This window comes from Parasteatoda tepidariorum, chromosome 5 (genome assembly GCF_982258835.1).
Source record: "Parasteatoda tepidariorum strain Cologne lab strain chromosome 5, Ptep-v5.0, whole genome shotgun sequence".
Lineage (NCBI taxonomy): Eukaryota > Metazoa > Arthropoda > Arachnida > Araneae > Theridiidae > Parasteatoda > Parasteatoda tepidariorum.
This window is the reverse complement of record NC_141759.1, coordinates 27,342,383-27,364,614: the sequence shown is the minus strand read 5'-3', so window position 1 is coordinate 27,364,614 and position 22,232 is coordinate 27,342,383. Positions and strand designations below refer to the sequence as shown.

The following is a 22,232-nucleotide window of genomic DNA, read 5'->3' as shown; positions in this document are numbered from 1 at the left end:
TGCTCAAATAAGGTACCGTTTCAAAAGAAATTATGTCTTTTATTTTGTCGCTATTATATAAACAGATATGATAAATAATTTGATTGCTGAACTTTTATACAAAGGTGACTTAAGACGATTTAAGATACCTTTTCACAAGAAACTATGTCTTTATTTTGTCATTAGTATTTAAACATATATGACACATAATTTGATTTATGAACAGCAGACAAATATGCTGTTTTAAAATAATCGAGTGTGTCTTAAGTAATTTACCTAAAATTATTTCCATCTGTATTCATTGGTTTTCTATTCACACTTGTTGCTTTTAATTTCTGTTGACCACCATGTTTGCAAATGCTTTCTTGGTCATTTGAACCATGAAAAATGTAACCTAAGACGTATGTTTAGCATTTTGTAAGTTTTTTTAAGCCATATGGCCAGCCCATTCTCATTTTAAACGTGTAAGTCTCATTTTGGCATAAAAAAATTTCACTCGTTGCTTTGTTTATGTTTCTCGAGTTTACGAATAAATATCTTTCCATGCTTTTTTTTTAATGTTTTAAGTTCTTTGTAGACTGAGTTAAAGTTTCTGCTCGATTAATAACCATTAGCAACTGGAAACACCCATTGGTTGAAAACTTTCCTTTAGTATTTAAGAAAGCATAAATTTACATATGGTAATACTTTTTGTGCAAAGAGTGTATCACGGCATTAACAGTTACTTTGTATTTTAGTTATTCCACAGTAACTAGTACGAAAATTTTTTTTTTTAGTTCGAACTTTGTGCATAGGCAAAGGACATTCAAAATTTCATGAAATCATAGCTTTCTTATCCTCAGACTTTGATTATCAAAATTTATTTGTGGCACCATTTAACTACCAAGGCACACATTTTACAGTGAATACATAAAAAGGAGACTTTCAGTGTGCCAAAAAAAGGACCACCTAGTATATCTTTTGATCTAATAATCGGATCTTCACACTCTTGGACTCAGTTTTATTGGTTCGAGGGGATCACCGTAAATATGCTAGTTAATTAGTGCAGACGATAATTTAAGTTACAAAATCTGACACAAAAACGTCGGATTTGGATTTCTGACCCCCAAATTGTAGGGGATAACCGCAATCTGGAAAATATGGTCCCAACAGTTTGGTCAGGAGAGCTGTCAAAGGCTTTGACCACTTAATGTTAATTGTACTTTTTTGTGTATTTCGCTATCAAAAGAACTTTATAAGCGAATTAAAAACTTTTTGCACGTAATTATATAATTCGTTTCTCTAAAGATAATTAAATGGAGAAAATAAATTTTAGAAAATATTTATTATTTTATTTAATAATAGTCGAAAGAATTTTGAAATGCAGGGCTGGACAATTTCTTTTATCATTTTACAAAATATATTTACACGGCAATATACAAAATTTAATCAAAATCAGTTGAATAGTTCCTGAGATATTGAATTTCAAAAAAGTCAGAAATTTTGATTTCTCAGAAACTATTCAATCGATTTTGCTCGAATTTCGTATTTTGCCATGTAAAATTTCATACTTTAAAAATTACACCTTAAAATTCAAAATTGCTTCGACTATCATTTAATAAAGTAATAAAAATTTACTAAAATTTAATTTGAAATCATCTTTGGATAAGCAAACTTTATAATTGCGTGCAAAAACTTTTCAAAAAATTCGCTTAAGAAGTTCTCGAGATATAGCGAAATACACAAAAAGTAAAATTAACATTAAGGGTCCAAACTTTTGAATTCTCTCCTGACCAGACTATCCTGACCATATTTCCCAGGTTGCGGCTGTCCCCTATATTTCGGGGGTCAAAAATCCGAATCAGTCGGGAAAAAAATACGTATATTCAGAGAATGTACGTTTTTGTGTCTGATTTCGTAGCTTGAAACATCGTCTGCACTAACTAACGCATTGTACATTGGGCTAAAAATAAACATGTCAATCTGAATAACTTTTGATTGGATCTTTAAATTCTAGGACACAAAAACGTACATTCTCTGCATACCATTTTTTTCGCCAGATATGTATATCTGACTCTCAAAATATTGGGAGTAGCCGCAATCGGGGAAATATGGCCCGAATATTTCGGAACCTTTAATGTAAATTTTACTTTTTTCTAGTTTCGCAGTATCGATCTCGTTAATTTTTTAAGTGAATCGAAAGATTTTTACAACTAGTTATAAAGTTCAAGTATACAAAGAAAATTAAATACATGAAATATTTAATTTTACCATTGTCGAAAAATGTCTGAATATCAAGGTACACAAATCTTTACACAATTTAAAATGATGTAACGCTTTAAGGGAAAATACAAAATTTCAACAAAATCCGTCGATTAGTTCTTGAGAAGAATTTGAGAAAAATCAAATTTTAAATATACGATTTCTTTTGAAATTCTATTTCTCAGAACTACGATTATGAATACGAATACAAGAATCTATGTACTTAAGATTGTGAAAAACTGAGTTTCGCAAGTCAGTAACTGAGTGTAACTAGCCAAAAGTGACTTGTAAAGACATTAGCCGGAAAATAGCCTTAAGTATTGCAGAAACTAACTTTTAAATTAATTAAACTTGGTGTTGCGATTAATTTTCAGGACTGAAACTCCTGAAAGTATAATGATAATACTTACCCAATGAATATGTTTTGTGACCTCCACGGAGGAATAATCTTTTTATACATTCACTGAAATCTGCATTATGTCACCAATTTAATTCAAACGTATTTCATCAGAGCGTATGGCAATAACAAATGACATACTGAATTAGAAGTGGTGGAAAAATTGGTGTAAAGTATATTTTTACGGTCTTAAGACTAAGAGAAATGGAAAGTAGATTCTTTTTAAATGTAAACTCAGCAGAAAAGGTATGTTTTAACACGTTCAAGCCGGGAAAAGTGAAAATACTGAGACGGGAAAAGAGAAAATACTGGTAGAATAACTATTTCAATATTAGATAATATTCGAGAGGAGTTAATCTATTCTCATCAATAACAATTCACTGTAAGGAAATTTATCACGGCGAAGAAGCAATTCAATATAAAAATTGCATCCGTTAAAAACAATGGGTAGTTATGGATTTTTATTATTCCCGGAAAAAAAAAACTAAAAAATGAAATTTATTTGTTACCAGTTTTTACTCCGGTGCGCAGCCCGATGAGACAATCTAGCGTGACCTAAGGCTCCTATACTATCAGAGCTGACCTATCAAGCAATATTGGAGCAAACAAGTTCGCAAGTTAACGTTATTTCAGTATTCGTTACGTTATTACAGAGATGCCAAATGCTGCGGACATGCCAAAATAATTTAAAAAGCGGTAAATAACTACAAAGTAAATTTTGCAAATATTTGACAATATTTGCCTGCTTTTAAAAACGTAAAGCATGCAATAAGCACTATAAAATCATACCTGCCAACTTTTAATCCCTTTCATTATTATTTTTCCCAGTGGTATTAAAATGGAATAAAAACTTCAATTTTAAGCAAACAAATACGTTGTATTTGAGAAAACTTAAGTTAACAACCATGACAGTAACGCATATTAATATATGTGCTTAATTTTTGTAAGAATAGTGGTGATCAATATCGTTTAAAAACTATGATTATAAAAGAAAAAATAGTATATAATTACTACCACTTTAAATATGAAAATAAAATCTTTCGGAAAATTTGGAAGAGTTGGCAGGTATGTAAAATGGTGAATTATATAAGCCTACGCATTGTTTAGAAATAGTGGTGGATTAAAATCTACTAAATCGAACTTATGAAACCAAGAATTACAATTAATAAACTACCACTTGAAAATATTTATTCGCTGTGCTTATGTTAGCTCTTTGCTCCAACAATAAATGATAAGTCGGCCTGTCTAATTCAGGGGCTCTAGCGTGACCCACCGGTGGGTCACCTCGGCGTGAACGTGTTAACTCAAAACCATTTGATTGATACCGAGGTCTATCATGATTACTGTTCGGTCTTATATGATCATTACTGTTGAAATGAATACGTAATAGTGCAATACTCATCAATAAATATGACTTCAAAAAAAAAAATTATTTTGCTTTCATATTGGCATATATTTCAATACACTAAGTATTTTAATGCATGCTTAGTGCATACTCTACAGGGGTGAAAGCGAGACGGAAAAGATGAAAGGCTGGTAGTAAAACCATTTCAGTTATAGCTAGTTTTGGGGAGGAGTTTACTTAATATTTTTTTTAATTTTTCAACAGTATCTACTTTATCTTGGAAAAGAAGCAGTTTTATATATATGCCAGAATTATAAAAGAAATCTTGATAGTTACAGATATTTCATTTTTTTCGAAAAAAATGCTGGAATGAAATGTTTTACGTACCAGGTTTTTCTCTTTTCCGTCTTGCTATATAAGGGCTTTCACCCATGATACTCTATAGCTTAAATACATGGTATACTATATATTTCAATAGTAAAACAAAATTGCAGTTTAATGATATTAGGGAAAGAAAAAAATAGTACGTCGGTTGTTTTTGAAAATAAGATCAATAAGATCTACGGCAAGCAAAACATATGGTCAACTGAAATTTGAGTAAGTCCCAACATAGAAGTAAAAAAAAGTCTCAAAACTGAAAAGAGGAAAATAAAATAAAATAAAAATTTGAAAAAAAAAAAAAACTATTACGTTTCAAGTGAGCTAAAAAAAAAATAAAAGGAACGTAATTTTATTTTTTGTCAGACCTAAAACGAAAAACGTGGGACGCATCACTTGCGTATTTTCTTCGATCACTATCGAAAATCTTCCGTGCCGAAATTATGCGTCGAATATTTTACGTTGAGGTTTTCTACGTTTTTAGGTAGACAAAAGCGAAATTAATTTTTTCTCCAAGCCTATATGAAAAACTTAGTTCTTGAAATTTTTTTCATTATTCTAAAAGTTAATAGTAATTAAAATTATTGATTACTTAAAATTTACAATTGTTTAAACATTTCAGTAATTTGTAATTTTCTTGTTGAACTCACCAATAAAAAAAAAGAAAAATAACATAATGCTGAGAATTTTAACTAATATAATAGTTTATTATGAACCAACATACACGTTTTTGCTACGTACAAGCAGATAATAAAACAAATAAACAAAACATCACAAAAATTTCATTACAGAAATTTAACTGTTAAATTCACATCATGAATCCGACATATTAAATAAGATATATAAATAGTCGAGGTATTTTGTAAATATGCATAACGTATTCAGCTTATATAAATTAAATAAATATGAAGTCATAATTAATGACAAATAAATAAAGTTGTACTAAAGAAACAGGCATACATAATGCAATTTTTAAATACTATTTTACTTTATTAATTAATAGTAAGGACCACATTGACACAAACATGCCGTTGGTCACAAAATTGCAGGATCTTAACCTCCATCATTAATAACCATAGATTTAAACTACATTTATTTCCTATTGAAATGAATTTTCAAATATTTTAATTCATTAATCGATATAAAAAACAACAAATTTGTTTTAACCTTTTCGGGACGGACGAGACACAAATGTATTGGTATGAAATCAGAATAGTAAAAAATAAAAAGCGATAGCTTAAGTTCGGGCATAGCTAATTTGACAGACTATTTTTTACTTAAACTTTAAATCTAACACATTCAATCCGTGTGTGTTAAAAGTGTAACTATACAATTTTTAATAGGAATAAGTAGTGGCAAATTAAATAGAGCCAACTATTATTACCCCGCCCTCAAATAAACTGCTATAAAAATAGTTGGGCTACCAGTTGTATTTTACTACTATGATTATGTCTCGCACGTCTCAAAGAGGTTAAGCAACAAACAATCAAGTTTACAATATTATTTAACCCTTATATATTGCAAATACAATATAATTTTCATACAATTCAATATAAAAAATTCAAATACTTTCTACTTGAATAAAAAAGTGGTAGTAAAATTAAAACATAAAATTATATTTTATAATGTTTGCAGACTTGCCACTGTCTAAAAAAATTAATAAGTGGTGACAAATGCTTTATGAGATTGTTGAAAATTTTATAGACTTTATGTTCAAGTTAATTTCAGGAATTTAGTTGATTATTTGTAACATTTACAGAGGGTTGCCAAGAACCACTAAAAATACAACATGTGGTGACTAATAATGTTCAAAATTTTATAACAATTCATTTTCATGCCTCTTTACTGCCTCATTTGTGCCTTTTTCAGTGTCTCACATTCTGTGCCTTTTCACTTTCTACCTGAATGTAACTTTCAAACTTCTATATTGTAGAAATGAAATGGTAAATTTGTATAAAATATAAAGTAGGTAGGTGCTTGACTCTAATCGAGTACCGTAAAACGTTTGCTTTTTTTAAAAAAACAAATGTCATTTTATAAAGTCAAGTTTTTTAGATTTTCTTCTTGAAGACGGATTTTACGTCTTGTGTTTTCCTCTTCATCATAAAATGAATCATGTCCATTGTAGACGTATTTATTCAATTTTTCTATGAAAGATTCTTTACTTAGAATATAGGTACGGAATTCTTCGAATTCTTTTTCGCCTAAGTGACCTCCTAGTTCTTTGGGCAGAATTTCCGGAGGATAGAATTTGTGCAAGCTTGATAAGTCGTTACCGTGGAAGTGGACCTAGAAATAAAGATATGAAATACACAATACATAAATTACTAAATATATAGTTCGCTCACCAGGCGTAGGCACTTGGATCCGCCTTCATCACGTGGTATCCGGCGATACTATTTCGCTATTTTTGGAAGAAGAATGGGAGCAATCCTGAACAAGGTTGCTATATGGCGATCGTGTGACAAAACTATTTATTTCGCAATCTTCATGTGCATTTTTTAACATTAAATATTTCGTTAATTTGAAATTTCTCTCTTTTAAGTGAACAGTTTGTCCTTTTTGAGACCTTTTTCTGGAAAACAGCAGTTTCTAAATTTAAAATATATTTAATTAACTAGAGTAACGAAAGGTATAATGGCAGATGACAAAGCGAAGTGACTGAAAAATAATTCACTGTTTGAGTTTGGCGCGCATTCAGGGTTGTTTCAATTTCAAGCTCGGAGACGCTTCTCCCCTTATTCCGCGCTGAAATGAACTCTTCTTCCGAGGAGGTGGAGCCAAGTGCCAACTCCTGGTGAACGAACTATACCTCATATTGTGATAATACCACTCTTAATTCATATCTTTATATTTAACGCAGAAAATATAAGATTTGACGTAAAGTATTTTATTTAAAATAAATACATAAAATCCAGTTTATGTTAACAATTACATGACCTGGTAGTCATTTCAGTTACAAACTATCATGTGATGAAAAGTATTATTGTTCTCCTGCCAAAGGGGACTAAAAATACAAAGATGGGTGATTAATAAAATTCAAACTTTTATTAGAAGGTATATATGTAAACAATTTTTCCTTGCAGAGTCATTCAGTTTACTATTGAAAGTTTTTTCAATAATAATTTTGTTATAAATATTAATAATTTGAATTGTGAATCATGCGATAAAAAAATTTATGAGATAAATAAACTAAACTGAGCTTAGTTTCTACCATTTCTTTTACGTTTTTAGTAACCTGTGCCATTCCGGCTGCCAATTTTTTCTTATTCTTTTACGATGCTGCCAACTACTATGTTAACACGTTCACGCCGGAGTTACCCACCGGTAGGTCACGCTAGATTGTCTCATCGGGCGGCGCACCGGAGTAAAAACTGGTAACAAATAAATTTCATTTTTTAGTTTTTTCCCGGGAATAATAAAAATCCATAACTATCAATTGTTTTTAACGGATGCAATTTTTATATTGAATTGCTTCTTCGCCGTGATAAATTTCTCCACTGTGAATTGTTAATGTTGAGAATAGATTAACTCCTCCCGAATATTATCTAATATTGAAATAGTTCTTCTACCAGAATTTTCTCTTTTCCGTCCTGCTTTCAGGCGCAACACCCGGCGTGAACGTGTTAATAATGTTCGCAACGTCGTGTTTAACCCAATTACAGGGCTTCCATGGGCAGCTAGAAGTGTAAGAAGAGGTAGAAACTCAATTCATTTATACATATTTAATTATTCATATTTAGAAAGAAATCAATTCCGTATTTATTTTCGCTCGCAAAAGAAAGAAATATGCTGGAACACTATATTGTGGTAGACGGAGTTACCTGTTTTCTGAAAAATTAATCTTAGCAGTGAAACACCTGTTCTATCACTTTTTTCTTTCTTGAACAAAATCTTGCTCAGTGTTGCCAGTTTGGTAACACCTAATCCAAAAATGTTACAAACCACTAGAAATGTAAATTTATTTGCTTCTAAATTTTAATCTATTCGTAGCTACCATTACAGAGATGCCAACTGCTCCGGACACGCCAAAATAATTAAAATAACGGTAAATAACTACAAAGTAAATTTTTGAAATATTTGACTATTTCTGCTTGCTTTTTAAAAGTTATAACATGACTTATGTTCTATAAAGTAGTGAACTATGTAAGCCTATGAATTATTTAGAAATAGTGGTGGACAAAAATCTACTAAATTGAATTTATTAAACCAAGAATTACAATTGATAAACTACCACTTTAAAATAAGTATTTGCTATCCGGAGCAAGTTGGCATCTCTGCTATTATTCTTTAAGCAACAAAAAGATAAAGTATACCGTTTCAATCAAAATTAACTGTCACCTCCTCTTGCTCTACAACAAATTTCAATGAAATATTCCTGTTTGAAAATTTTACTGAAGACAAGAACATCACACCATTGCAGTGATCCATCATATTCCCAATAGCATATACATAACCTCACTTTCATCATATCACCTTAGCTCAAGTCCATACTTTTATATTATAGTCTTATCACCCTACTGAATATAACTACACAGTCAGAATCTCAATGGTCATCTATCCACATGAATATTCCTTTACTTCATTTGCATTCCATCACCTGATCGAAACAACATGCGGCCTCAGGTGCCAGATGTCTTTTACAGTTCAGTAAACCGACAACACTCCCCAACTTGTTTCAGTGTACAAAGGAGCCAGCTTGCTCCAGACAGCGGATAAATGTTTTCGAGTGGTAGTCTTTTATTGCAGGAATCTTGATTTTGTAAATTCAATTTAAAGGTTTTTAACTCACTACTACTTCTAAATAATTCAAAGGCTTATATGAATTGCTACTTTTGTTTCATTACGGCATTTTCAAAAATTGGCGAAATTTAGATTGCAGTTTTCTACCTTTTTAAAAATATTGAAGCAGTTGACATCTCTGGGTTTATCGGAACATTTTTTCTCCTTGTGCTAAGTGGTATTAAATTTTATGATATAAATTTAATAAATTGAATTTAAAAGGATTTTTTTCCACCTCAACATAAAGAACGATTTAAATATTAAGCGCTGAGAAAATTAAACAAATTAAGTTTAACTTAAATTGTTACTTAACAACCACTCCAAATATTCTGGAAAAGATAGAATTTCCTGGTTGGCAGCTATGCACTGACTGAAGGCGCTGCTGCTAATTTGTTACCTGACTAAAATTTGAAACCGAAATTTGAGTAACGCTGAGCTAAAAGCAGAACTGTGTAATCTGAGATTTTTTGTAAAAAGATTTACTGCTAAGTAAGAGCTTTAATACATCATTCTTTTTTTTTGTAAATTGGATTTAAAATTAGCTTTCACACCACTACAAGTAAATGATTCAAAAGTTCATATGAAGCACCACTTTAGCTCAAATCTTGTGTTGCAGGGATCTTAAAATGTCAGCAAAATTACCAGAATTCAGAAAGCTTTAGTTTTTTCGTCTATACCACTATATTAAATATATCACAAAGAGCGTAATAGTTGGCAACTCTGTAAAATGTTGAAAATAATAAATAATACAATATTAGTTGTAAAATCTGTTACTTACTCGTTCCTTCAACTTTTTAGATAGCATCGGCTTAACTATACTGTATGTCATACTGAAGTACGATGGCTCGTGAACCATGTGAAAACCAGGTATGCGATAAGGAAAGCAATTCTAAACACAAGAGAGAGACACGAATATTAACATTTTGCTTAAGGCTGGTACAATAAATTAAGTCATAAACTGTAATAAATGAATGAGTGATTTGGCTCGTGAACTATATGAACTGATATTAACTTTTTGCTTACGGATGGTACAATAAATGCACTCGTTAACTACAATAAATGAATATGATGGCTCGTGAAATATGTGAAAACCAGGTATGCGATAAGGAAAGCAATTCTAAACGCAAGAGAGAGACACGAATATTAACATTTTGCTTAAGGCTGGTACAATAAATGAACTCATAAACTGTAATAAATGAATGAATGATTTGGCTCGTGAACTATATGAACTGATATTAACTTTTTGCTTACGGATGGTACAATAAATGCACTCGTTAACTACAATAAATGAATATGATGGCTCGTGAAATATGTGAAAACCAGGTATGCGATAAGGAAAGCAATTCTAAACGCAAGAGAGAGACACGAATATTAACATTTTGCTTAAGGCTGGTACAATAAATGAACTCATAAACTGTAATAAATGAATGAATGATTTGGCTCGTGAACTATATGAACTGATATTAACTTTTTGCTTACGGATGGTACAATAAATGCACTCGTTAACTACAATAAATGAATATGATGGCTCGTGAAATATGTGAAAACCAGGTACGCGATAAGGAAAGCAATTCTAAACACAAGAGAGAGACACGAATATTAACATTTTGCTTAAGGCTGCTACAATAAATGAACTCATAAACTATAATAAATGAATTAATGATTTGGCTCGTGAACTATATGAACTGATATTAACTTTTTGCTTACGGATAGTTCAATAAGTGCACTCGTTAACTACAATAAATGAATATGATGGCTTGTGAACTATATGAAAACCAGGTAAGCGATAAGGAAAGAAATTCTAAATACAAGAGAGACACACGAATATTAACATTTTCCTTACGGCTGGTACAATAAGTAGTCCAGAATCCCTCCACCAAACTAAGCTCCGTAAACAAAAATTTAATAAATTTTTTTGTAGAACATATTAGACATAAACAATCCATCGCAATATTTGATCAATGCAGGTGCAGTTTAATATAGTGCACTTACTTGAATTCCTCTTACTAAGCATGCCAGATAGGATGGATTTGAAAAGTGTCGTAACTTATTTAAAGTTATTCCTTGAAAATCAAATATAAGAGCTCCTCCACACACTTGAGATGCTTCAGTTTCGATTCCAATGTCCGCACATAGAAATGTTGCAGCGTAAAGTTCAAATGCGGAAAGATTCTCAATATCAAATTTTCCTGAAACAAAGTACACAACAATCTTATACCTAAAACAATCTGTATACATTAAAAAAAGAATGTGTTTATTTGTATCCCGGATTGCGGATAAGCATTAGACTCTAATAATATGAAATTCAATATGAGGCTGAATGAGTACAATTGAAAACTTTTTACGAAGTCCGATTTTCGATTTTAAATGATATTTTTAAATTCGGAGACATTTGAGAAATGGAATTTTCTCATTGGCTTAGCGGAGGTCATTGTTTTAAAATAAGCTTTAGACGATTCAGTTTTGTCAAAGACTAGTGGTGTTTCTCAGAGTATAGGTCCAATAAAAAAAGCTGTCTATTGCGCGTTCTGCAATATTTAATTACTTTTTATCCGTTATGCCAGGTTATCTGAAAGATCAACGTGATCGCGCTAGGACAAGCAGACTACGTCACCTGATTATATTTTTAAGATTATCTGAAACCAAGTTTTTCGTTTTTTACTTATAGTTATACTTTTAAAACGGGTTTTTATAAAACTAAATAATTTGAAATCAACAATAACGTAAAAAAAATTAAGTTATTAAAAATAGTAGTATTTCGTGGACAATAAAACGCCGATATTATTATTGACGTGAATGATAATAAATTTTGGTAAAAGTTACAAGTTGAAGTAAAAAATGAACCATGTACTAAAAAAGAAAACAAATCGAAAAATGGTACTAATTCGCTTAAGAGAACATTAAAAATCAATTAATTAATATTGATGTCAATGAAGCTAAATTAATTTTGGTAATAGGAACTAATTATAACCAATCGTTGAACAGCCGACCCAATTTTTTGGGTTAGCGATTACTAATGTTCAACTCCGAAGGCATATAATTTTGCACCCAATCTAGATAACAAGGGAACTTCTCTATCAGGTATTGGGAGAAATTTGATTTCATGGAGGACTTTTTGATAGAACTAACCCGCATTTGCGTTACATGGAAAGGAAGAACACGAGAACCTCCCACTGTTAGCCTGGCTGCAAAGGTACTCTAACCCATGACCCGTCTAATACTCAGGATATTTCAAATTAGCATTGTTCCCAATTCTTGGTTTTTTAATTATATTTAAAATTCAGAATCATTTAAAAAATAAATTTTTCTCATTTGCTTAGCGGAAGCCAGTGTTTTAAAATAATCTATTGATGATTCCGTTTTTCAAATATTTCAAAGACATGAATTATGTTTACTATGTTATATCTTTAATAAAAAAAGAATATGTTTTTTCAGCGTTCTGTTATACTTAATGATAAATTTTATTTTTGATATGCAAGATTATCTGAATGAATATTTTTTTCTGGGAGTATTTATATATTTATATGTAAAAGTTTCGCCACAGATTATTTACGTTCAAATTTAGAAAAAGAAAATAAGTTGGGACGAATAGTATAATTCACCCAAAAATGAGTAAACATAAAATAGTTTAACTGCTATTTTCGTTTAAATTAAAATTGAACTTACCAAGAAAAACAATTGCTACGCCTTCTCCATTTGGACCTCTTTTAGGAGTCAAAAATACGCAGTCCATTTCAAGAACATTTTTCAATTTTGAGGGAGTCCTATCAGTGATTGTTCCTGAATATCTGTTTTTGAAATCGTGATAGTTTTTCAGAGTAATGAAGGCCTTTTTCACATCGTATTTCTTGCATCGTAGAAATCGAAGCAAGAAAGAATCGTCCATAACTGGACAGAACGTCTTCTGACCTGAAATTGGACCAAAATAGGGCTAAGATGAGTATTGTTATATGTTAACCATACAGTTAGTTTAAGGATAATTTCCTTTTACAAAAACCACTGCACAAGTCTTCTATTTCATATATTTGTCCGTGTAATGTTTGAAAGGCATGATTTGGATTTCGGGATTTTTTGAGAATTTCAGAGTCATCTGCATAGAAAGCTATAATGCTGTTGTAGTCGATTTTATTTTTTTGAAAATCATATGTGTGTAAGATGTATATAATGTATATGTACATGAAATGTACCATTATTAAATTTCTAAAAGTCAATTAAAGTAACCTTGATTTTATATGGTAAGGAGATTCATTACTTTTTTCATAAAAGTACTTTTTACATGAAAATGGACCAAGGGTACAATAATTGTAGACAATAAATGAAATCTTCGAAAAATTTAACGTTTTAAATTTTTGAGATCTCACAACTGTACAGTGCCAAAAAAAAGTAAATAAATAGACGGAATACCCGGAATAACGTTTGGTCTAATGATCGGATATTCAGGTTCTAAAACTCTATATTAATGGTTTAAGGGGGGTGTCTTCAAATATACTAATTAGTTAATGCAGACCGCATTTTAAATTACGAAATCAGACACAAAAGCGTACTTTTACGGAATAAATATAATTTTTTTCGACGGATTGGAATTTCTGATCCCCAAAATATGGGGGTCAGCCGAAATCTGGGAATTATGAGCTCCATAGTTTGGTCAGGAAAGTGATTTAATATTTGGACTTCTTAATGTTAATTTTACTTTTTGCGTGTTTTGCTATATCTCTAGAACTTAAGCGTATTTTAAAAAAAATGTTGATCACGCAATTTTAAATTTTGTTTATCCAGAGATAATCTCCTTACAAAAAATTACTTTTAATAAATATTTATTATTTTTAAATCTTTCATTTAATACAAGTCGGAAAAAAAATTGAATTGTAAGGTATATAATTTTTTACATCATTTTAAAGAACGTAATTTTACATGACAAAATATAAAATCTGAGCGAAATCGGCCGAATAGCTCCTGAGGAATCGTATACTTATCTGTGCTAATTAATTAGCATATTTGAGGTCATCCTCTCGAATATTCACTATTCTTAAGCACCACTATTCTTAAAAAAATTAAGAATATATATAAATATGCGTTACCATCCTAGTAACACAGCTAAAGCCTTCTTTTTCAAATATAACGTATTTTTCTGCTTGAAATTTAAATTTCAATATCACTGGGAAAAATCATTAAGGAAAGGATTAAAAGTTGACAGGCATGAAATGAGCTTATCTGCTTATCTTCAAATATAAATGGTTTTGAGGACATTTCTTCCACTGGTAGTAAAATATAAGTTTCTAACAATTTTTTTAATTGTGCAAATTTTTATTAGATCTTAAGTAAACAAAAGATTGCATATATATATATATATATATATATATATATATATATATATATATATATATATATATCGTAAAATTCTAGTGGTAGCTATGTATTTGTATTATTTCTTATCCATTTAAACTTATTATTTACTGCACTACATATAAATGACTTAAAGGTTCATTTGCAACACCAGATTGCAAAAATTCCGAAAGCATTGAATTTTATCTACCACTCTATGAAATATTTTCCAAAAAGTGTAGCAGTTGATAGGCCTGTATATATATATATATATATATATATATATATATATATATATATATATATATATATATATATATATATATATATATATATATATATATATATATATATATATATTTACAAAAAGGTTTTGATTCTCTTAAAAGCCTCCCAAAATAATATAACAGTATACTAGAAAAATAAATGATGAATCAAGGTGCACAAATATTTTGCATAAAGCATAATATCCTTGAAAATTGCATTTTAGTTTATTAATAAATAGTTGTATCACGCAATATTTCCTCATTCGTTTACTGTAAGTTATTATGTGACCTTCCGAATATGTTATTATGTGAAAACTTTCCTTAATTTCATATTATTTAATGTGAGGTTCATAAAACTCTAATCATGACAAAAATAATAACTGATAAACGTTTTTTTTTATACATTTCGTAATGAATATCACATGAAACACCAAATTAAAAGAAATTATTCATTTCATATTGATAGAGCTGACAATCAAAACATACACCAGTTCTCCACAATATTTAAGGAGGAAGTTTAAGAAACCTAATGTTTTTGATTTTCAATGGCAGATAAAAAAAAAATATCCCGCTTTTCTAATCAGATTTTATGTACACTACTGATTTTTTATTTAATGTGTCGTGATTGTAAGGAACCATTGGAAATCAAATTTTAAATCGTAAATTTGGCTACTAATTTAAATATCTCCGGCTAAAAATCGAAATTAACGTTTTAGTATTTGAAAGATTTATTTAGTATTCGAAAGAATTAATTAGATATGTGTAACTAAAGAACTTAGGAAAATAAGCATATTTTTGCTACCATCTTTAAAAATGTCAGCCTACAGGCCGGACATAGCACCTTAGTGACGAAAAGTTACTATGTAACAAATTCAGTTAAGTGTAATTAAATGACATCGGAAACTAAACATAATTTTGCTACCAGCCGAGCGTAACACTTCAGTAATTGAAAGTTACTATGCAACGTCCTCAGATTAGGGTAACTAAACACTGCTTTGCTCCCACTTTAAAAATCTTTACATACAAGCCTCCACACGGTTTTTTATAGGTAGTTCGATCAGACCACTATGAAGGATATCAGCTTACCGAACGAGTCATTTAATATAGAATATAGTTAAAATAAGAAAGTGGTAGCAAATATATGACTAAAAATTTATTTTATTTATGAATATTATTAGTTTGCCTTATTCACTAGTCAACCACTACAGATTCAATTCTCAAATATATAAGAAAAATTTCTCCCAATTACTTTTATAAAAGGTTTTGGGTTCATGCGCACAACTGATTCACTTTTGGAACAGTCTGCGCGGACTACTTATAAAAGACCGTGTGATGGCCGGACGCAGCACTTTAAAAAATTAATAGTTACTAACCAGCGCCTCCACACGTTTTCTCATAGGTTGTTTGATCAGATAATTAAAAGGATGTTCTAATTTAACCCTTTCGCGCCGACTGTCACAAATACGTGCCAGCATAAAACCGTATCAATCAGGGTAAAAAGATAAAACTGGTAGTCAAAGTAATTCTTTAGTAGTTTATTTGTGGGCGGAGTTATAATTGTTTGATTTATTTAATTCACCATTACTTTGTTCAAAATAAAAGTATTTAGTTATAACTTCGAATTAAGATTGATTATATGTATGATTAAACGAACAATAATTAAAGTATAAGCAAAGTCTGTCAAATTAGAAACGGCAACATTTAATTTACCGTTTTTTACTGAAGTACGTCTTGATCCTGATTTTGTACGAATGCTCTTTTGAATCACTCGCTCCCAAGTAATTGAGAAGGAGCCAATTAATACAAAATTTTATAAAAATAAGAAAGTGGTAGCAAATATATGTCTAAGGTTTGTTTAATTTATGAATAAAATTGGTTTGTTTTATTTACCTGTCAACCACGACAAATTCAATTATCAAATATATATGATTAATTTCTTTCGATTACTATTAAAATTAAACTTTAGTTCATGCACAGAACTGGTTAATTTTTTTTAAATTGTCTGCTTAGATTACTAATAAAAAACAGTGCGGAGGCTTTCTGCAAAAGAAATGTTACAAGCAGGATTTGCTAGAGACGACTATAAGTACAAAAATTGACTAATAAATTTCAAAGTTTTCTTAAAAGAGATTAAAATTAGCTACTTTATATTATTTATTAGCAACTTTATATCAATTTTTTTAAGAATCAAGTTTCGAATATAAATTAGTAACTTTATATTCGAAACTTAATTCCGAAAATAATTGATCATTAAAACTAATAATGACAGAAATAACTAGCAAAAATATGCTTATAAAGAGTCATTTTAAACATCGTATGAAAGACGTTTTCTTTTGAAATTTCATGCTAATTTTAGATTTTGCAAGACTTCACTCTAAAGATGGTTTGTAGAACAGAAATCGGGGTCCTTCATCTTAAAAAAATTTTAAGCTATAATTTCTCCTTAAATTATGTGGTATATTAGATTCCCCGTTCAAAGTAGCTTAGTTGAGCTCTTATTGAATTACAAATTCGTTGGTGCATCCGAAAAACCAAGTACATCCTGATTTTAAAAAAAATTATTTTTGTTAGAATCCTAAATAAGAAAGAACGGTTGGTAAGTAGTTATTGTTTGCAAATCAAAATACAAGCCACACAACTTTGACTTCAAGTTTTCGTTCCCATAACTGACAAAATTAAAAAAAATATGTTTTTTTTTAATGGTTATCTTTATTTGTGGACGTTGAAAAACAGCCTCAACTGAATTCTTTCTCTGGGAAAATATAGTGCTCTAGGTATGGAATCACAAATAAATTCCTAAAGCAACAGAACTAGTGATGATTTTTCTGTTACCTCAGAAAAACTTTCAGATAAATTTTTTCATCTTTAAAAGAATGCCCACATAATTTGGATTCTGTGTCTGAACATATAAAAAAATTCTTTATATTTTAAGTGCCACTAAGTTGTCGTGAAAAAAAATTCTTAATATTTTGAGTGCCACTAACAAGTCGTGATATTCATCTTTCGTACACCAAAATGGAAACAAAACACTCTATGAACAGGTGCAAACGAAAAAGAATGACATAATTCTGAATGGTATTCATACGAATTTTCTTGCAGACGACAGTATAGCGAAGCGCTGTTCTATTCTAGAATAGAACGAAATTTGACATAAGCCTACTACACTAGATGCTAAGGACTTGCAGGATTCTACATTATGTGAAACTTGCAGGTGGCTTGCATTTCTTTTACAAAGTTTGTGATATTGCTGTCCTCAATGCTGTTTTTAAGAAAGCTTTTAATGCATTGCGAGTTCATTCAGGTTCTTTTTAAAAAAATTATTAGTGCTTCCCACGAATAAATTATGAGGAATACATTAATGCTTGTGCTTTTGAACAATAAATTAGTGCTTTGCGCATCAAATAACCCTCAATTAATAAAATTAAATCTCTAAAACAAAAGAAACGCTCCTTTTAAGATCGCAATTGACAGACTAAAACTTCTGTTAGCTGTGAGAGATGTTAAAAACCAATTTATTGTCTTTAAGCTGTCTTCCCAGCAGCAAAATAACTTAGGCCCTCATTGGGCCAACATGCGCGTATCTTGGCTCAATAAGGGCTCAAAAGGCAGTTATTTTTTCGATATTGGCCCTATATAGAATTTTCCGATACACCCGATATTTTAAAACCACTTTACAACCAATATCTGTACTATATACAGGGTGTCCCAAAACGACCGCATAAACTCTGCACAGCTGGATTCCTCGTTTGGAGTACATTAAAACTGCCCAAAGAAGCGTTCCTGTACGATCCATAGTTTGCGAGAAAAATACGAAAAACAAAGTAAGACGTCCCTGCCGTTGCAAGAAAAGAACACTTTATTGGACATATCCACGGCGTGCACAAGCCTGGCTCGACATGCACGGCGGACACTTTGACCATCTGCTTTAAATTGTGCATAGTATACTGCTGTTGATATGTTCAATAAAGTGTTTTTTCTTGCACCGGCTGTGACGTCATACTTTGTTTTTCGTATTTTTCTCGTAAACAATGAATCGTAAAGGATAGCTTCTCTGGGCAGTTTTTATGTACTACTCCTAACGAGGAATTTAGCTGTTCAGAGTTTATGCGGTCGTTTTGGGACACCCTGTAGAATTGTCAGATTCACCCGATATTTCATATCCACTATTTAGCCAATATAGGTTCCATATTGGCCATTGTAAACACTATATAGGCCATTCTCGAACCAATATTAAAAATTCTAATCATCCCAATATTGGTCCCTCTGTCTATGTTCTTATAGGACCCATGTTGAGCCAATTTTGAGCCCTACTAGGGCCAAGGTAAAATTGTTGCTAGGGAAGTGCTGTTTATATTCATATCTTTTGTTTATTTTCGCATGACTTGTGCTCCTGCAAATGAATAATCCGTGATACAATAATGCACTATATTGTTATTAAACTAAAAAAAAAAAATGTAATTTCTATAAACACTTATATTTTTTATATTTAACGATATAAATTATTCCATAGCTTATATAATACGCCGCTTTGTTGCAGTTACGACAAGTTGAGCCTTTAAGAAAGTTATGAAAATTAACCAAAAATCTGCAAATTTTAGTTCGTAGTTTCCTACTGTTTTTTAAAATATCTTGTCAAATCCGGAGCAGTTCGCAAGTGCTGTAGTTTTTGGACAAAGACCTCCAAAAAGATCTTAAAATAGATAGTTTCGAGAAGCACATCTCCATAATTAAACCAAATTTTTTATTAATAAAACTCTGAAATCCTATATTACAAACTTATTTAATTTTTTATTAATAAAGCTTTGAAATCCTATATTATAAACTTAAGCGATATTTTTCAGGGCCGAAATCTTAAAGAAGACAATAGGCTGATTACGGCACACATTTTCAGCGATATGACATAATCAAGACCTCACACTTTCATATTAAATTCATCCATTATTTATAAAGGAAAGCTAATTTCTAAAGATGATTGAATTAAAATATTTAAATTAAGCATACTGTTTTATTAATTGCGAGCAATAATTACGAAATCTATTCTCGTTGATTTTACGTGCTTGTGCTTACCCGACATAAAGAACCGAATTATAATTACTTATTAAAGTATATGTAATTTACTTTCCTAAGTGAATAGAGCTATAAAATAGAAAATATCACTGTTGTTATCTTCAAGATATTTGAAAACTGATTCGTTTATAGCAAAATTTAAAACAATGTCTAGCTTTTAACCAATCAGAAAATTCCATTTCGATTCTGGCTGCTACCGCTGGAACGGTTTGTCGCAGAATGTTCTAATGTCGACAGAGACCTTCCTCATGTTTTGAACTATCTGTATGCCAAGTTTCATAGCTTTCTGTCGGTTGGTTTAAGAGTCTATAAAGGACAAGCAGACAAACACACATTCACTTTTATATATATAGACTAGCTGTTCCCTGCGTGCGTTGCAACGCTTTCAGTTTGAATTTTAATTTCGTATTTAAGTGTGTAAATGATATTTGCGATTATGATTTGAAATGCAAATTTTATTTAATAGTGAAAAAAAACCAGTGATAGTCTCAGTAGTTAATTCTCTAGGATATCGTTAGTGCATTTTCAAACAGACATGTATGGTGATACACACGGACCATGAAACATATTTTGGACAATGATCTGAAATAAGACTGGATCTATGGCGACATCAGGAATTTCTGCTGATATCTGATCAGTTTGGCATGGTGGGATTTTTTCAATAGGCCAAATCAAAATGTGTACCTGTGGCAATCCTCTTTTTTGCCATTCAATAGAGTGCATCCAACACCGTTGTCTCTTTAAAAACATGACGCTTCCCAATGAAATCAAGTAAAGATTTAAATTTTTGTTTGAACACACGTGCTGTAATATCATGACGATCCGATCATGATTGTCCTGGTAACAGAAGCTCTTTAATTTCAACCCAAGCAGAATTGCATGTAAATGTAATAAATAAGTCTGGGAGCCCATATGCGCGAACATATGTCATTGCATCCTGTGAGTATTCATGCATGTGCCTTGGACTCCCTGCAAATGTAGTCGGCAATATAATCATTTTCCCCACATCATTAGTATTAACGTTACCATCATTAATTAGTGCATCCCGTAAATGAATGTATTCTTCTGAACGTAATTTGGTTTGATTTAATTTAATATACAGTAGGCGTTCGGTTTAAATTTTCGTATACATATCGACAATGTATTGATGAAATAATTGTCGACATTTTAAAATATGATTATCAGCGTTTTGGCAATCATTAATCTATATGCATAAAAACTCATTGCACTTGCTTTCTCATTGGTTTTCTCGCCTGTTTGCGGATTTCTCAATTTTATGTTAAAATAATACCCCTCCTCTCCTCGCCAAAATAAAAATAGGATATTGCAATGCATCATAGGATCGATACGGTTCTGAGAACTTTTTGAACGTCACCATTTTTGCGATGAAGAACTGTATCGCGGGAGGTAAATTCTTCGCCAACTATAACAATAGCTACTTCATCCAATGTTGGCGCGTTGTATTTTTCTTTGTGGTGGCCTACAGGTGTTTTTTCACCTCTAATAACAACTTTGTAAATATCGGATGGCATTAAGTCAAGGGCAATTCTGAACAGCCTAATTAACTGATTATGTTGATCGAAAATTTTTGTAATGCGGTAACAATTTCTCGTTTAGTGCCATTGTTTACCTGACAACGTTGATTGACTTGATCATTTGTGTTATCCATGAAATAAATCTGTAGAAATTTATGATCTGCTCCAGGCAATGGAAGAAGTGATCCTGCACGATGATAAATTTGGCCTTGCACTTTGAATGTTGACATGTAATTCTCGTTCACGATACGTGTAGCACCGAATGAAGTCATTTAGAAACACGAATTGTACCGGCGTATATTCGCCAAGAAATGCTTCGATTGGTTTGTTTGACCTGATAAGAAGGTTGATAATGGCTCGGCAGGCGACGTAAAATATAATAGTTTCAGTATGCCTCTAGAACAGCAAATTCCAGCTGCTTCATTTTTAAATTGGAGAGCATTACAAAACATACATAATTGATCTATTTCTCCGATGATGACACTTGGGGGAAGACTATAGTTTGTTGTCGGATCATAGTGAAATGCACTGAGATTCAAATCAGAGTATTGGCAGCGTCTGAATAGCGAAATGCGTTCTCGATCGGTTTTCATTCTTGCTTCCTGTTGCTCTGATGCTTCTGACGAACGGGCTTGAGTTGTGCGTTCTCGATCAGTTTTCATTCTAGCTTCATGTTGCTCTGATGTTTCCGACGAACGGGCTTTCGTAGTGCGTAGCTGATTTGTTGACAGTCTTCTTTCCTGTTGCTCAGGCGTTTCTAAGGAACGGGTAAAAGCATTCTCTTCTCGATTAGTTTCAAGTCTTTTTTCCCGTTTCTCCGATGTTTCTGAAACACGGATAGTTCTCTTTTTGCGCGCTTGAGATGTCGATCGACTAAGAGCGATTTGCTTAGGTGGCCTATTTTTGCAAATATTCTCTCT

The 22,232-nt window shown here is 31.2% G+C and overlaps 1 protein-coding gene across 3 annotated transcripts in view; it reads right to left on the bottom strand.

Annotated features, from left to right (window-relative positions):
• The window catches only part of LOC107454710 (alpha-tocopherol transfer protein-like), a 131,820-nt gene that overhangs the window by 97,199 nt on the left and 12,389 nt on the right, over positions 1–22,232 (bottom strand). Inside the window, exons 3-6 of one of the 3 annotated variants that reach the window (XM_043040539.3) lie at positions 12,789–13,031; positions 11,115–11,311; positions 9,901–10,011; positions 5,027–6,629 (exon numbers count right to left, since the gene is read on the bottom strand). In XM_043040539.3, coding sequence (XP_042896473.1) covers positions 6,375–6,629; positions 9,901–10,011; positions 11,115–11,311; positions 12,789–13,031 — 806 coding nt within the window. In that variant the 3' untranslated portion in view covers positions 5,027–6,374. Of the gene's footprint in view, positions 1–5,026; positions 6,630–9,900; positions 10,012–10,224; positions 10,468–11,114; positions 11,312–12,788; positions 13,032–22,232 lie in introns of those variants that run through there. The other 2 variants (XM_087163579.1, XM_087163580.1) reach the window with 2 other exon arrangements.